This window comes from Apostichopus japonicus, chromosome 16, assembly GCF_037975245.1.
Source record: "Apostichopus japonicus isolate 1M-3 chromosome 16, ASM3797524v1, whole genome shotgun sequence".
NCBI lineage: Eukaryota > Metazoa > Echinodermata > Holothuroidea > Aspidochirotida > Stichopodidae > Apostichopus > Apostichopus japonicus.
This window is the reverse complement of record NC_092576.1, coordinates 33,293,488-33,311,631: the sequence shown is the minus strand read 5'-3', so window position 1 is coordinate 33,311,631 and position 18,144 is coordinate 33,293,488. Positions and strand designations below refer to the sequence as shown.

General features: G+C 36.9%; 2 protein-coding genes across 3 annotated transcripts in view; both read left to right on the top strand.

Moving 5' to 3' along the window:
• The window catches only part of LOC139982120 (uncharacterized), a 671,468-nt gene that overhangs the window by 503,371 nt on the left and 149,953 nt on the right, over window positions 1-18,144 (top strand). The gene's annotated exons all lie outside the window — the stretch shown is intronic.
• Window positions 1,979-13,488, top strand: LOC139983049 (sterile alpha motif domain-containing protein 3-like). 2 transcript variants are annotated; one of them, XM_071996386.1, is made up of 9 exons: window positions 1,979-2,004; window positions 4,993-5,222; window positions 5,863-5,971; window positions 6,625-6,792; window positions 7,817-7,910; window positions 8,834-9,178; window positions 9,854-10,034; window positions 10,561-10,646; window positions 11,490-13,488. In XM_071996386.1, exons 1-9 carry the CDS (start codon window positions 1,994-1,996, stop codon window positions 11,772-11,774), a joined length of 1,509 nt encoding a protein of 502 aa, XP_071852487.1. In that variant the 5' UTR covers window positions 1,979-1,993; the 3' UTR covers window positions 11,775-13,488. The 2 variants fall into 2 exon arrangements, with proteins under 2 accessions (XP_071852487.1, XP_071852488.1); XM_071996387.1 differs by lacking the exon at window positions 6,625-6,792.

The following is an 18,144-nucleotide window of genomic DNA, read 5'->3' as shown; positions in this document are numbered from 1 at the left end:
TGAAGTATAAATTTACTCGTTCATGGGTTAATATATATCACTACCAGTATTTTCGGGTCTTAGCCCGTCATTATTTGTATGCACCCTATAGTACCCTACATGTACATTTTGGAACACAGAGCTGCCCCGGCGACTATAGGCCCAATTTCTAAAGTCCCAACAACCAATGCAAATTACTGTCAAAAGGAATTGGGGCGACAATAGGCCAGCTGTTTAGCTTGACATTTATTTATTAATAGCCTATATCGTGTAATAAATATACGGCAAACTGTACAGATATATGGAGTATCCCCGAATTTCCCCGTGGAAATGTCTGCATGGTTATTAGTAAAATAATAACTGTTTCTTATGTGGGGGTGAGAGGATATGAATGGAGTCGTAAGATAGGCCTATATGAAGTTTCGTGAAAGTTTAATAAGGCAAGACTAACTAATACAGTCAAAATAGCAAATGATCCTGAGGTAATGAACAGATAAGGAGCGGCGCCCAACCTATAAATACCAACACCTGATTAAGGGGTGCAGACAATTATCTATAAGATCTACATAGGTCTAACCATGGGCGCGTATGAGACGGGGTGAAGGTTTGCAACCCATCGATCAGAAGGTACCCTTTTCTTCAGACCAGCCGCTCTTTTTCGAGCATGCTAGCTTGTGTTGCGTCAGACCAACCCCCCCCCCCCCTCAACGAAGGTAGTCCCGTACGCTTATGTACATAACAAAACAACGGAAAGTATATAAGCTACTGCGATCATTTTCTCGAAACACTGAATCCCTCCCCTTCTGGATTGGCCCATGAAGACGGTTTTACTCACAATCAGTGGCGTAGGAAGGTACTTTTGAGTGGGGGGGCTGAAGACTGATGGCCGGCCTGGGGGAGGGGTTTAAGGGGAGGGGGTGTCCCCCTCCCCCTTTGGAATTTTTTGCATTTCCAGGTGGCCTCAGATGCAATTTGGTGCAATATAGCACACTTCAACACCCACTCCATTTTGTAAACTTAATTTTGTATTTTCAACTGGCCCTAGATGCAATTTGGTGCTCCAAATGAGATTTTTTTCTCATTTGGAAATGAAAAAGGGGTTTTCTGACCTGCGAACCGGGGGGGCGGAATGATACTTCCGCCCCTCCACATTTTTCACTGGGGGGCTGGCGCCCCCCCCCCCCCCAGCCCCCCCGGTTCCTACGCCCTTGCTCACAATTCAAACTGATAGAGCCTAAACGTGAGTATTTCTCTAGACACTTGTTTACAAAATATTCTTAGAAGTACAGCTTGAGCTAGCTGGAACAATATTTTTGTCATGATTGTGTACGTTTAAGTGTTTTGTGCTTTTTCGCACGGCCAGCATACATTTATCCCCACAACGGATGATAACAATGCCTGGCCCTTAAACGTCGACCATAGCTGAAACATTTTTTTCATTGTGACTTCTATAGAATTTTCTACAATGATGTACTCATTCGTACTAGAAATAAAAGTTACGTTTGCAGCCAGGCCGCGCCGAGAGAATAATGGCAGACTATACGTCTCAGAAGTGTTCTTACTTCTCATTGGTTAAAAACAAATTTCCTAAAACACTACTTTACATTAATTCACTGAATACAGCCTTTCAAGAATGTGGATGTGGTAATAAATATTGGTAAAAATGTAAAAGATTCAAAGTTGGTATTCCAGAAAATGGGTGCATATCTGAAAAATTAGAAAGAACCCCACATAATATCAAATGAAAGATTCAAACTTTAAGCCAATGACAAGTTTTCTTTCACAAAGGGTGGTTCGTTCGCGCTTGGCGCTTGGCGCTAACACAATGCCTTAGACCTACGTACGTACAGTACAGTATACAGTATACTGTCATCACTGCACAGCTTGGCGACCAGTCCTAGTATTTCATAGTTTGTTCCCGCAGAAGCGCTTCGCCGTCACATTTGACGAGACTTGACACGACTGGACTTCACCTTCAACGGCCGCTTGTATTTTTATATGAATCTAAAGCAACATGTCACAAGTGTAAGTTGACGTTAAGCCCTTGAAAGAGTTGTTTGGTTTATAAAAGTACAGATTAAATAACTGTTATGCCTAGGCTTTACTAGCCTAACTGTTCTGCTACTTATTCGCCTATATAAGATTAGAAGACTTTATAACTAAGCCTAGGCTATGTCTTACAAGTAACAGCCACTAGCACAATGCAGGGCCTACACTGTGGCCTACCATTGTATCAAAGTTTATAAGCCTAGCTAGCGCAGGCCAAGACTGAACTATTAAAACTGAGTGTGCATTAATGCTGTGAGGTTTGTCCAGTACTTATGCCAAGCCATCCTAATAAAGCCTAGCCAAGGTTTTGTTAGATTAGGCCTTATGGCATCCTTGCAGATGCAAAGTTGTTCAATATGTAACACTTTCAGGACCATTACTTTCAAAAAGTTGTTACATCACATAAGATTCTCACATAGTATTGAACCCAACTTCTCCATAAGATGTGGAATAGATGGTTGTGAAAGAAAATATCGGGTGTTCAGCACGTTTTATTCCCATCTGCGGAAATTTCATAAAAGAGTGTTCGATGTTAACATAAGGCATGACAGTGACTCTGGTGGGCATGAGGATACTGAAGTAGGCACAAGTCTAGTGACGGAAAACATTGGTTTAGAAGTTGATGATGTGACTCATAATTCGCATAAAAATAGTCTTGCAGAATCAACTGGAATAAGTGCTATCGATGCTGCTGCTCTGGGTGATGGATCACACATCAGAGAAATCGGTGAAAGATCCACGGAAAGAGACTTTGCTCTTTTCATCTTAGGCATGAAAGAGAAGCATAAACTACCACTTACTGTTACAAATAGCATAATATTAGAGCTATCTGAACTCATCTATAACAGTTCAAGGGATGATAGCACAGAGATCAAAGAAAAACTTTCAGCTTCTGGTTTCACAGTGGCTAAAAATCCTGATATCTTTAACTTTATCGATGAAAAGTTTGAAAAGAAAAATAACATCTTTGAAAAGTTGGCCTCAGACTATAAACAGACAGCTTTTTATAAGGAGCATTTTGGTTTAGTTGAGCCAGTTGAACATGTGCTAGGTTCCACCTGTGGGAAAGATGATACATTCATTTATGTACCATTGCTTGATACTCTAAAAAGTCTTTTAAGTCATGATGATATTTTAGCAGAAGTTCTGAAGTCCCGTTCTAGACATGGGGACAAGCGATATGAGGATTACTGTGATGGTGAAGCATTTCAAAATCATCCCCTATTCTCTTTGGAGCCACATGCACTCCAAGTTTATTTTTATTATGATGATTTTGGTGTGGTGAACCCACTTAGAAATAAAGCTAACAGCTACAAAGTTGCTGCATTTTATTTTGTTCTTGGAAATTTATCCCCAAAGTTTCGGTCAAAATTGTCATCAATTCAGCTTGTTTGCCTCTGCTGTACAAGATTAATAAAACAGTATGGCTTTGGGAAAGTGCTCAAACCGCTTCTTGAGGATGTTAAAGTCTTAGAAAGTAAGGGGGTGACAATAACAACTTTAAACCAGGAGGAGTTTACATTCAAGGGTTGCATTAGTTTGGTTTCCATGGATAACTTGGCAGCACATCAGTTAGGAGGCTTTCAGCAACATTTTCATGCTGGTAGAATATGTAGATTTTGCATGGCAAGTAGTAATGACATTCAAGATCATTTTGATTCATCCAGTTTAATCGAAAGAACAAGTGTTGGTCACAAACATCAGGTGCAGTTAGTTATGGAAAATCAAGGTCTTAGGCATGTTTATGGAGTAGCTTCTAAATCTGTTTTGTCAGATTTGCAATACTTTGATGTAATCAGTTGTCTACCACCTGATCCAGCTCATGATTTGCTCAAAGGACTTGTTCCAGAATTAATGACGAAGGTTGTGACAACATTTATTCAGGATGGCTTTTTCACTTTGGAATCTTTTAACAGTGCTTTGAAACTTTTTCCCTTTGGAAAAAGTGATCAGAAAAGCAAACCAACTTGCAATACCACTGCTAACCTGGGAAGTTTCAAAATCAAACAAACAGCATCTCAAACATGGTGCCTGATGAGATTATTGCCTTTAATCATAGGAAGCTCAATTCCAGAGGGAAATGAATACTGGGAACTATTTTTGTCACTTATGGATATTTGTGAAATTACATTTGCTCCCTCTATACCGTGTGAAATGGTTGCATACTTGGAATATTTGGTGCATGGATTTCTGGTTGCTCTGAAAGAGCTCTTTCCTGAAGATAGAATTAAACCCAAAAGTCCTTACTTATTGCATTACCCTCGTTCAATATTGAAATATGGACCTCTTGTTCACTGCTGGACAATGAGGTTTGAAGCTAAACATGCATATTTCAAAGAAATTGCCAATAGGCAGAAAAACAGGCGGAATTTGTGTAAGACATTGGCAAGGCGTCATCAATTACTTATGTGCTATTATGGAGCTGGTCAGAATTTTTTGGATGACAAAATGACATCCAACTCAGGAGGGGACATTCAAAAGTTACATCAGTTTTGTGATGGGATTCAGAGAGCTTTGAAAAGTCAATTTCCAAGCATTGAAGAAGTGCATACATTAGCTTTTGTTGAATTACACAGTTCATTGTATGCGAAAGGTTGTTGCTTGGTTCTAGAGGCAAGAGAAAATAGGTTGCATGAATTTGGCAAAATAGATGCAATCTTTATCAAAGGTGGTAAAGTGTATTTTGTTTTGATGGTTTTGCGCACTATTGGTTACAGTCAACATTTCCATAGCTATGTATTGTGTTTTCAACAAAAATGGGTCATATTTGCTTATGAAGATTTTGCTTGTCATTTACCCTTATCAATTTACACAAATCAAAATCAGAGAATGGTAACACTTAAGTACTTTGTTTAGAGAAACATTAATACTTAAAATAGAGCATCTCATTCCTTATCATTGTTACTTTGAACTTCAAAGGTTAGAAGAAACAACTTTTTAGTTTCTATATATTTGTGTCTTCAGTGAAGCACTTACACGGTACCATGTAACTTATGGATCCAGAAAAAGGGTTTTCTTATGTAGTGCAAGTGATGTAGAACCAGAAATCAAATCTCAATTTGGGATAAAGAAATTTCGGCTTCAGGTCTTTGATAAAGACTTTGACGACTGGGTGGACATTGACGGTGATATAGAAGAAGAGCAGATGGAAGATAAAGCAGTTAAACTGAATGTGATTGGTGAAAGAGATGAAGGTAAGTATAAATGCTTCTTGTACACGATTGCAAAAAGATTGTTGTCCAGAAAAATTTGCCTATCAGCAGCATGTTTATTACCATTTCATGAAGGAGCCTTATTGGCATAATATGATGTGTGAACCCCATTTGGAACTTATTGGTACTTGGGTAGTTCCAAGGATAATATATGCACATAAAACATTCTTGTATGAATGTATGTACATTGTCATAACCTCTCCTCATGGCTTTCCCCCTACAGTAGTGGAAAGTTTTGGGATATTTGACAGGAGGAAGTCACTATAGTATTCATATTTGAAATTTCAGGGAAGCTTTAAGATAAGAAATTATCACAGTCTGAAGGTATTCTGCAAGGGACAAATTGGTATGCCAAAGTTGAATACTACTTCAAATTTTCATTGTAACAGTTTACAGTTTGCAATATCAATCAAAAAGCATTACTGTCTAATGAAAGTGCTGATCAATATCAAATTGGTTAGCAGTTGAAGATTTAATAGTAAGTAGCAAATTGCAATGCAAATCCAGTTATTTTGTTTCTTGTACTTATGAGCAACACATATTTAATCTTTACATCCTGGGGTTTTGCAAATTAGAAAAATAATTTATAATACATATTTTGGACACTCCTTTTCTTTGTCAGTTGCATGCCTCAGTGCCAGTTCATTTACAAGCTCTTCAAGTTCAGATGACACCATTATATTGGCTGGAAATGAAAGAGATGTACCTTGTACCAGTGATGTTTCAGACAGGTAAGACATGTAACATTTCATGTTTGAATTATTATCCTACCTTGACAGAAGCAAAAAAGAGCTTATTTAAGGGAATAAGCAGTTGCCCCAAACTAATTTGCAATATCAGCTAAACCTTGCAAATTTCTGGTGCTGACCTTACAATTATATTTTATGGCATTTTAGAACATAAATATTGCATATAAAAGACAAATCTAAGAGTTATGGTGCATGAATTCAACAATTCAGTAACAAAAACATTGTCACATGAGTAGGAAGAGCCATAATAGAAATATTATACTACAGTATACTAATTCAAATCAGGGTGACTGCATTTTCTCTTTAAGCTATCACTACAATATATTAGGGTATGGGGGGTGGGGGGTTGGTGGAACTTGGTTGGTTAACAGTAAGTCACACACATTCCCTAAAGAAGTTCAGTACAAAGCCCCTTATTTGAAGAGGCCATTTAATATGAAGTCACATTTTGCTAAGTACTGACATGCATGTTCAACAACTTACAGCTGAAGTAGTGAAAATCAAGCTGTTCAACCTGTGTCAAAGTATAATCTGTATTGTTCATGTAAAATTTGTGTAGGGTCACTTTATTGAAAGTGCTAATTCTATACATTTTGCTAATAAAGTTTTGTTTACCCTTTTTGCATGCTTGATAGTTTTCATGAAGAAGAAAAGTTCTTGCCATGGCCAAACAAGTTTGAGCTGCATCAAGATGATGTTCGGAGAGACATCTTGGTAGAACTATTAAAAGGGGGACCTGTCAGCAACAGAATTAAATCTGCTGTAATCCAAGCTACATTTGACAAAATGTGCTTGTTTACTGTGTAAGTACCTTTCCCTATTTGAATATTAATATTTTGTCTTTTCAATCACTAATGCTAAACCAGTGTAAATTTTTGCCTTCAAATGTCATATACGCATGCATAATGCACAAGTCTTTGGAATCTTGACTTTTCAACATCTCAGAATGACTAGCTTTGAAATATGTCAATGTGTAAGTATGCCATCTTTGAAATTGTGGTGTTATTTAACCTGGAACAATAACACCTTTGGAAGCCTGTATTTTCGCATTTGATTTTTTGCATATAAAGACGTCATGTGTCAATAACCTACAGATTTTAATATTGTGGAACCTTGGAATGATGTGGTTACAACTTTGTTAAAGTTCTGTTCATATTTTAACTTCAGATGGGGATATCCACATTACCAAAACAAACAAGCTCAGGCAGCGACCTCAAATATAAAATCATAGCCTTTTAGCTGACTCAGCCTGTCTGGGGGGAATGGGGGTGCTAGGTAAGGTACTTAGTACAAGCAGGACTTGATGGTTAGTGGGTAAATGGGTGAACTTTTCACTGTTATTATTAAGTTGCAAAATAAGTTGTTGATATTATTTTAAAAATGTAATTTTTGGTGTTTGTGTGTGTAAGGTTTATTTCACTCCCAGATCAACATCAGACTAACACAAGGAATTAAGAATTACATAGTAAAAACAAAACAATTTAGACAATATATCTTCAAGAATGATACAAGAGACCACTATAGAGATGGTCCGCAGTATCCCGTAACATAAGAAATTTCTATTATGGGAGATCATTGGGCCTGTATGAGTCTCACCCAACCAAGCCCTGTCCTGCTGATATGAAGGTTAAAAACTGGAGCTTTTGGAGCCCCAGACAGTACCATCTTTTCCTTTCACTCCACATTTTAAAAAGGCTCCCCCAATATACTAAATCCCCCCCAAAAGAGTTGGTTAAGTGGGTAATTGCCCCCCCCCCCCTCCTAAATTTTACAGCTGGCACTAACCCTGTATGTGAATCAACTATAAAGTGATATTCTTTTTTGTAGGTATCCTACTACAGATCAATACAATACAGCAGCTAAAGCAGTCATAAAGTCCTTTCCAAACTTGGCAATCAAATTACCATTCTGTGAGCCTTATGTAAGTATATGATTAAGCTCTTCATTTATTATCTAGAAGGTGGGCGTATATGTACATATAAAAAGCACCTGACTAGATTGTGTAATTTCGACTACTTTGTACAAAACTACCACTACTAATGGTATCAGTCAAATTGGTGCTTTTCAGGTAGACAGGAGACTATTTTCACTGTATTTGCTTAATTGTCAAAAGCCATTTTTATATCCAGTAGCTGGTGCTAGTGAAGAACTATGTACAGCTGGATCTTTTTAATAAAGACATCAAATGATGGGGCATTCAAAACTAGATTGTTTCTCCTGCCATTTCAAGGGCAAAATCTTACATCCACTATAGATTAATTTTGCTGTTGGTTTGTAAAAGTACTTTTCAGTTTGAGGGAACTTAACTGGGTGGATGCAAGGGTTGAACTGCTGCAGCACTGGGTGGGTGGGGGAGGGGGGATATTGTAGTCTGGGGTCTTGTATACATGCAGATGTTTGCACATTAGCCCCCTCCTGTGACATATATGTATACATACATATTCATATAATTTACTGGCCTACCTGAGAAGATGCATGAACCAGTACACATTGTGCATGCATCTGACATGAATGTCCAGATGTGCATGCTTGTAAGATCAAGGTGTCTACTCTTTAAAATGGGTGAGGTGACATGATGAAACATGTGCATAAATTACATTGTGAGGTTGCCAAGTTTTATACCTAACAATAGTGTTGAAGTTTAATTTGAATTGTTCAGCTGTTTTTAAGACCTTGTAACAAAATTACAATATACTTTGTGTTCAAGTGTTCATCACAATTTCATAGCTCTTTAAATTACAAGTCCAGACTGAAGAAAGGTATTTTAACAGAATATGTAACATTGATATCAGATTATCTCATCATACTGCAGCTTCCATTCATTTTTGCATCTTGGTTTTGTAGGATGCATTGAAAAATGCACTCAAAGATAAGTTCAGAAATGAGAGGAGACACATGACGAGGGATGTAGTTGTGAAGAAGAGGAAGACATCTACACATGCAACAACTGACGAGGGAGAACGAAAAGAGGGAGCTGATTGGACTCTACCTGAGGGTGAAACAGAGGAGACTATCAAACTGCACATTAAGGAACTACAAAAGGAATCAACAAAGAAAAAACAAGACAAGAACAAAATTAAGTCATTAATGGCACTGACATTTGGAGAGAGAAGGAGACTTGTACTTGAGGAGAAACCACCAATAGCAGAAATCAGAGGCAAATTTCCTACTCTATTTTGTGCAGAACAGGTAATTTCAAACATATGATTCCTAATTATTAAGACTTATGATTATAATGTTCTACACTGGAAATTGTTGGTTTGACGAAATCAAAAGCCAATGTTAAGGCTTGTGTATGTAAGGGTGAATGAACTTGTGTTCATGCTGCATAGCTTGCTCTCAGGATTTCTCAGGAAGGGAAGCTTCCTTGAATCATAGCTGATATTCATGAAACACAGTGCAATAAGTGGAAAAATTGTCAGTTACTGGCTTCTTAAAAATCCCTTAGAATGTTGATTGCATTTGGTTAGTAGATGATTCCTACCTTTTTTAGTTCAAGAATCATTTGAGGTAGACAAAGTTCAAGGAAAAGGGTCATGAGTGCATTTTGCCACAAATTAACCTGCCAAGTGAGCTAATCATAGCTGTTTTATTTACCATGGAAGAAACACATTGTTAGCTTTGACAGGGATTTTCAAAAAAGTAGGTGAATCTAAATACCATGGATGATATGTAAGAGTATTTGAATGTTTAGAATTTCTACTAAAATAGAGGTTTGACTGAAGAAAATCATGAATAACTGCCAAAACAAGATTCTTTTACTGACTTAATGATCTAACACGAATACTTGGCTGAAAGTTTCTGTTTGAAAGTTATTTATTAATACAATGTCATTATCATCCTTTTTATTACCTTAATTCATAGATCATAGAAGATTTTTCAGCCATCATCAGTTGGGATGCAGTGTCGGAGATGTTCTACAAAAATCTTGATGACATTGCAGCAAAGATCATCACCTACAACACAAATCACTCAAAGGGCACTCTTCGATTCCTTGTTGAATACTACAACTTTATTCAGCAATTGACAGAAAAAGACAAAAGGGGTAAGTTAACATCTCAAAGTGCTGAGTTAATTACCAAAAATAATAAAAAAGTTTACTATTATGTAGACTAGGAGATATGTCTTAACAGTTTCAGTTGAGACAAGCATTTTGTCAGCTTCTTAAAATATAAATTAGTTAAACTGATGGCAGATGTTTGAAAACTTAAAAAAAAATCCAAGGTCTTTCAAGATAATGAAGAAAAATGTGGCCAATCCTGTTTCATATATACAGGATAATCTGAGCAAGGAGACAAGTTGTGATCATATGAGGCAAAGTAGCAACAGTGTCGTCATTGGATGAATTAGATGGTTTACTGAATCCTGCAATAAAACATTAATTAAGGAACACTTCAATGTAGTTATTTTTAAGAGTGCAGAGATAAAACTGCATTGATACACTACATCAACTTACTAAATCATTATGTTATTTTCAGGAAATCAGCATGAAATTTTTTACTGTTGTGTTACATTTTACATTCATTTACACTGAATGAAGACAATAACTTCAGTGTTTATTTCTGCTACAGATGCTACATGGACCGCAGCTCTCTGGATACTACCTGGCTTCCTGAAAGAAGATCGCAACTCTCTGTTTATAAACAGTGATGATGATGTAAGCTTCCCATTTTAATAACCCTTTCATTAGTTGGTGTATTATTTGTAAACTTGCAAAAGATGTAAAGAGTAATATGTCGATAACCCTTCTAAGGCCAAAGAAATCTATGCAATGCTGATCGGGGTGTGTGTGAGGCCTCGGTTTGTAAAGACTATACCTCAAGAAGTGAAAGATGGTTTGCACTTCAAGAGTAATATGTAGATAGCCCTGGTGAGCAGATGATCCCTATTTTTTCTTTGAATTAAAAGATAACACAAGGTAACCCTTGGTGAGTAGGTGGTTCTTCCTGTTTTTGATTGTGGTCAGAGGTCATTTGAGATCAACAAACATGAAAACCTGAACCCTTTAATTACCACCACATATCATGAATTGAATTTAGGTAGCATTTGGTAAGTAGCAAATCCCGAATGTTTTGTATGGAGGTCAGAGTTCACTTGTCTTCAATTAGAGCCAAGTCTTAATAAAGTTGATCGCTGAAGAAATGATAGTTGGTTTCAAATTCAATCTTCTTATATAGGCACCTATTATTCGATACTCTAAGGCCAATGGCACTTCTGGTGATATCAGGTCAGCACGGTGGAAGTTGGAAAATATGCCATCTAATGTTGCTTCATAATGGCAAGGAATCACTAAGTTATTTGACATTCTGGTTTATATATACCCTGAGTTATAGAAACATTCGCAATATTCATTTATAGCTAGAAATGATGCTTATTCAAATCAGCTCCCAAGTAATATTATCAAATGCAAGTTTAGTGTATGTGATTCTGAAGAAGCTGGATTACCTTTGAAAATGTGTTATCAGGAATTAATCATCCTATTTATTTCATTGTTTGATAGGTTAGCTCGGATGTTGAAATCAACACACCGGTCATAACATACACTGGGGATCCGCTGGACCCATCAAACATAACAATCATTGCAGAAAACGAAAAATGCAGTACTGCAGCATCTTTCCCTGAGGCAGTTCTAATCCTGCTGGCAACATATTATGTTTTCAACATACAGTATAACGGCAAAGTAAAAGGAACACTGACATTTCTGCAAAATGTTCTGCTGCAATGCAAAGACAAGGGGAAATTGCCTCAAAAGATCATTTTATTAATTGCAAAACTTCAAGCATGATTTATTTCATTTTGTGACTTTTCTTCAAGTTCTATTGTTTTTCTGTTATTTGTTGACCCAGAATTATTGTTAGTTATGTTTTTCAGATTGTTTGCTGGATTTGCATAGTGTTGTTTTCAGGGATTTAGTTTGTTAGCACAATTTTACAAGACAAATAATGTGTAAAATGATAATTTGGGTAATTCTTAATACACTTAAATGATATATAATACTAAACATTACAATATTGGTGAAACAGTGAGATCAGGGGCAACTACAAGTTTGAAGTGCTGTGACATGCCTTGTTATGACGAAGAGCAAAGTTGGGGGCGAAAATTTAGTTGGAACACTAATGCAACTTTATAAAAGGTGTCATATAGTAACGTCAATAATAAGCTGTTAATACAATTAGAACTGGGTGTAATAAGAAGGCCAAACAGCAATTAGTTGATATTAAGCAAATTATCTAAGCCAGTAAATTTTTTATCAATTCAAACCAAGATTGATGAGCATTAAGAATAGCAAATTGTGTACAGTAATATTTTGTGATAAATTGTGGGGTCTACAATAAACATAGAGGGGTATAGTGATTAAGGTTTAACGTTCAGCCTAGTTGAAGCAAGCTTAGTGTAGACTAATTGTATGCTAGTCTTCCTCAGTTAGCCTCGGTTACACTCAACACAGATGGTTAATGGTGATCATTCACAATCATATTCCTAAACTTAAGCATCACCGTATCTTTGCTCGATTTGATTTTGTTTTTGTCAATTTATACCAAGACCAGGAAGTTGTTATCGATAATCTTTGTAATGCTTGATGCACATATAAATAAAATCATGGAGACAATTGCTGGAACAATTAGATCAGTGACAAGAAAGTTCCATATATTGTGGCTTGTTCTGTCACAACAAAATTTGGTTGGTGGGGTGGGGGTGGTGCACATAAACATGCACCACTCTAATGCAACTTTTTGAGTGTACTGTTGTATTCAAGATAAATCAACATGAAATGTTAAAGCACTAAGAACTGTATAATTAATCATACATTAGAGTTAAGGTATGTTTTAGAGTTATTAATTTACAACTTAGTAACATACAGGTCTTATCATGTAAACCATTATTGTGTTGATGCAACATTCATGGTCAGTGAGAACTGATGGGTTTGATCATAAACAAAAGCATGTTGATGTACCTGCATTGATTTGCAAAGTTAGTTGTTTACATACAAATTGTTTTTATTAGTAAGTTTTTATTGTTTATCTTAATATTCTCCAAGTTTCTCAATTTTTTGCTGAGCCATTTTATAAAAGTGGGAGTTATGGTCTTTTTTACCAATGTTATGCCAAAGTAATGCACTTTTTGAGTGATACCAGATTTTTAAGGTGACAGTGATACAGCATAATCATAACAGACAACCTGAAAGTAATATTTGTGGTCAATAGAGATTTATGTTAATGTTAAAAGATTGGCACACCTTAATTTTACAAATGTATTCATCGATGTAAATGAAAATTGTTACATGGTTTAATACTTGACATGCCTAGTAATGGGTTGTGGCAGTTTCTAATTGTTGAGAAAATGTGATCATTCATTAGTAAATGTAACATTTTTTAGTCAAGGTTTTACTAGTATACACATATGTTACCAACTTTAAGTGTTGCTTCACCATATTGTACATTATGCATGAATATTCCTAGATTGATATAAACATGCTATTGCATTGATTATTCATATCACGTTTATGCAGTGTAGTATTCATGTTTGAAGTTTCTAGTTTTCTCCTAATTTAACATTCTTACCCATTATATTAATTCAAGAATCTGCACAATTAAATTGCATTGTGTTATGTAGCCCAATGAAGGTATGCTGTGTTGGCCAAATATGGTCATCTTTGCTTAAAATTCTGAACTGTTTTTATTACCACTCTTGAGGAAATTTTTCTCACTGAGACATTCAGTCATCTTGTGTGCTCAATGTAGAATGTCTGTGAACCATTGGAGGGTAGTGACCTCCAGGAAAGTATTCTTTGAAAACATCTAGCGATTATAGCATGCTATAATTTTGGGCCAATACAGAATACCTTTAATATAATTGTAAATTATGTGCAGCAGCATCAAAGAGGTAGTTGTACATCTTAAGCATAATAGTACCAAAAGATCTAATGGAATAATCCCACACATCAACACAACTAAGTCATAAATTTACACCTATATTGTTTAAAAGTAACCAAATAGTGGGTAAATGTGAGTCTTGCTTAGCAACTCAAATAATGGTAAATTGACACCTAAATTGTGTTAAAGTAACCAAATAGTGGGTAAATGTAAATCCTGCATAGCAACACAAATATGGGCAAATTCACACCTAAGTTGTGTTAAAGTAACCAAATAGTGGGTAAATGTAAATACTGCATAGCAACACAAATATGGGTAAATCCACACCTAAATTGTGTTAAAGTAACCAAATAGTGGGTAAATGTAAATCCTGCATAGCAACACAAATATGGGTAAATTCACACCTAAATTGTGTAAAAGTAACCAAAAAGTGGGTAAATGTAAATCCTGCATAGCAACACAATAATGGGTAAATTCACACCTAAATTGTGTAAAAGAAACCAAATAGTGGGTAAATGTAAATCCTGCATAGCGACACAATAAAGGGTAAATGCACATCTAAATGTGGTTATAAATACCCATACTTTGTGTCCACATGCGGGATTTACATTTACCCTATTTTGGGGTAAATAAACCCTTTTAGTTTTTACAGTGTAGACATCAGGGTTTGTTTCTTTCAATTCCATCATATCCTGAAGATGGATCTGCACTGATTTCACGTAGTGGTTGTGTCCAGATGAGGCAAGATAGGGATGTATGTCCTGGAGACACCTCAGGTACAACTGAAAGTCACCCGTTCTTTGAGATCTCAGAAACGTCTTCAGCAAATCCACCATTCCCATGTACTGGATCCAAAGGTTTCCTGTTGGGGACTCAGACAAACGTTCTTTCTCTGCTCCCATTTTCTCCTTTATCCGGTCAAACACATCCTGCTGACAAACCACTTCGTCAGTCATCTCCTCTGCCAGGAAAGCATCCCAGCATTTCAGGGCCTCCCGAAGGTCATCTGAGGTATCTGGGACGTCTTCCTCTTCTGAAAAAAACTGGTACATCATAGCATCGTGTTAAGAGGATCGCATTTAAAGCAGCGTCTACCAGGAAGTGTCCTCTAACAGCCCTTGAATATGCCTTTCCACCTAACATGTGCTCCACAGCATTGCCAGCATAAACTAGCTCCAGCATTTCCTTCAGGCCCGATCCTTCCATTATGTGACCGATACTGCCAAGGTAACTCATTGCGGTGTGAAAACCCCCAAGTATCAGTATGATTGGCTTGAGAATGCTGGCTGCGTCTTCATTCAGAATGATTCTTCTAGATTTCCACCAGAGAGGCTGGTCGAATGTTGCCACTGGAACTGTGCCTTGGCGATTGCTTTCAGTCGCAACGAAGTGAGGTGTAGAATACATGAATGTCATATCATTTGGGTCAAGATCCAACATAGGAAGTAAGTGAACAATAGACTTTCCTGGATGGTCACCCTTGCGCAATGCCTGCATCATTCCACTCCAGCCTGGAGAACGTGGTCGAAGGAACCATGATACTTTCCACAAACTGTCCAGTTTTCCATGCTGTTCATTGGCTATTTCAACCAGGGGCAATTTCCCGAATACCAATGGAAGGCTCTTCCCTTTAAGGTATCTATAGTAGCGAATTGCAATTTTGTTATCCTCCAGTCCACCTGCAGTTAAGAGGTTGGTTAGTCGCGGAATAGCAACTTTCTTTTTTGGCATACCTGGGGTCATTGTCATTATGATGCCCATTGCATGGACTGTACCGCGTCCATCTAAAGTCCTCAGATTATGGTCCACATTGTCGGCTATGTACCGACCAAAGTGTCCAGCTACCGGAATACCTATGCCCTTGAAACAAGCCGCACTTGATTCAAAGTTCAGTACCTCTGAAGAGGACTCTAGTTGTGAGAATGTGTTTATTTTACATTGTGCTTACTGGTGAGCCCACTCAATAACATAACTTAGTTCCTTCACGTACAAAGTCATTTGCGTTCAAAGGTAAACAAAAACTAACATAATTATTTTAAGCCACCTTGGACCAAGGGGTTAGTACGTATGTAGTTCGTATGTATCTGACCTAGCATATGTTACTCTCATAAGTTACTGAATGAGTAATAACCTTAGAACGAAAAACATGTTAATGTGCACTACCCTGTTTCTCTGAGCATGAAGTGAAAATGGACAGAGGAACGAACAAGGTGTAGGCTACATGATGTAGGCGTACCGCCTTAGAATTAGACATAGTTTAGCCTAACGTAAGATCTTACAATAACAGTTAGTCCTAACATTAAACATGAGTGAGGCTTAGGATAAGTGTATATGCCGCACAAACAGTTTTCGTTCAGCATTCATCGATGAAATTGTAATTCAAGACTTATTCAAATATTGTTCTTTCCGCACAAAAAGCTATAACTGATGCACGAAATACACCATCCTACTTTCAAATTGTGGCTTAAATTACGCTAGGCCGTTGCTTTCCAGAAATTGTTAACCAACTCTCGAACTGTTAGTGGCATCCAACTTGTCGTTCTGCAAGCAGCGGGCGGTTTGAAAGCGGGTTAACACCTTGACGTTGCAACATTACTGTATTTGTCACAGTGTAGTGTAAAAACTACACCAGCTTTTTGTTTTACCGGTAAAAAATGGCAAACGAGTCCAGATATCACTCAATACGCATTTGTATATCACTACACCTGTCTTTCTGTCGCCTGATATGTATGTTTTACTCAGCGTCTTGTAAATATTGCACAACACTTTAGCCCCACTATAATTTTACTGTGTGTGATTACCGTAATGTAAACTACCGTAAATCCATTACATATCCGGAATGACGCCCTCCTATTGCTGATAATACAGTAAAAGTTATGATGAAATGAGCTAACCGTTCATCTACTCAGATTCATAGTACTGTGTGATATTGAAGTCAATCTTGCTCTTGGCTTAACTAATTGGTTGTTTACTGTTTTGCGCACATATTGAATTGTTAATTTAATATGTTTGAAATCATATATAGTACTCATCTTTCTAATCAACACCAAATCAGTAATTATCTGTTCTTGTTTGATAAAATAAATAAGAACAGGCTTATGTGACTCATGCCTGAGGTACTTGCTACATCATGTCGACGAAACTGATGTTGGGTGGTTGCTTAAACCGTTTTTCGTTTGATAGATATTTACATTTACTAATAGCAATGTATTCCTTTATATCAATATTCCAGCTAAATAAAAAATATTTAGTATAAGTTTTAGTAGATCAGTTATACAAATAAGACATATACGATACAATCAGCAAAGCACTTCCTTTTGTAAAGATTTATCACAACTAATGGTTACACGGTTTTCACTTTATGGCACGCCCATTCTTCTACAATTGCGTTTTGCGTTTCCATTGCTCGGTGCACACAAACATTTCATACCAAGAAGAAGCATACGTTCACGCTACAAGCTTAACTTCTAAGAGAATGTCAAGTTTCAGGCAATTATTTTACGTCTTGAAAGGAATATGTCCTTGTATTGCTATGTCAATCGGACGCAGGCGCAGAAGCTCTTGCGTCATATCGTGTTGGAGAATTGCCCAATATGTAACCTAATTATCATCATGACTGTTATTTAACATGCGCTTTTACATTTGCTTTAAGACTTTTAACTAACAGTATAGAACAACCGGGTACCTTTGAGAAAGTTGCTGTTTAATCTGTTCTAATTGTTTTTTCATATATAAATGTATCGTTCTCAAATATAAATTAATGCTTATTCAGTGTTTTGTGTGAATGAACTCACGGGGGTATAACCGTATCGCTGGATGCATGCACTCCGGATACGATCTTACGCATCGCTTCAGATATACCTCATTTCGTTCATTATCCTGCCATAAACGCACGGCACACCGTTGATTAACCCTTACTTAGTAGACGTTGCATTGAACAAATCTAAATCATTGTTGATTGTCACAGAGCATGAAAACAGTATCAAGTCTAATATGTGTCTGATGGTAGGTAATGGAGTCATGATGGAAAATATAAATAATGCATCCCAGGAGAAAATTCCTGTTAATACCTGTTACAATTTCAACTGGTTTTAACCGGAACCAACAGGGACTAACAGGTACCTGTTAACGACAACTGGTTTTATCAGGTATTGTGACCAAAACCAGTTTATACCAGTTAATTACCTGTTGCAACAGGTAAATTACCTGTAAGCTGTAACAGGTACTAATTGGTTTTAACAGGTACCAGTTAAACCAGTTGCTTTCAACAGGTAAAATACC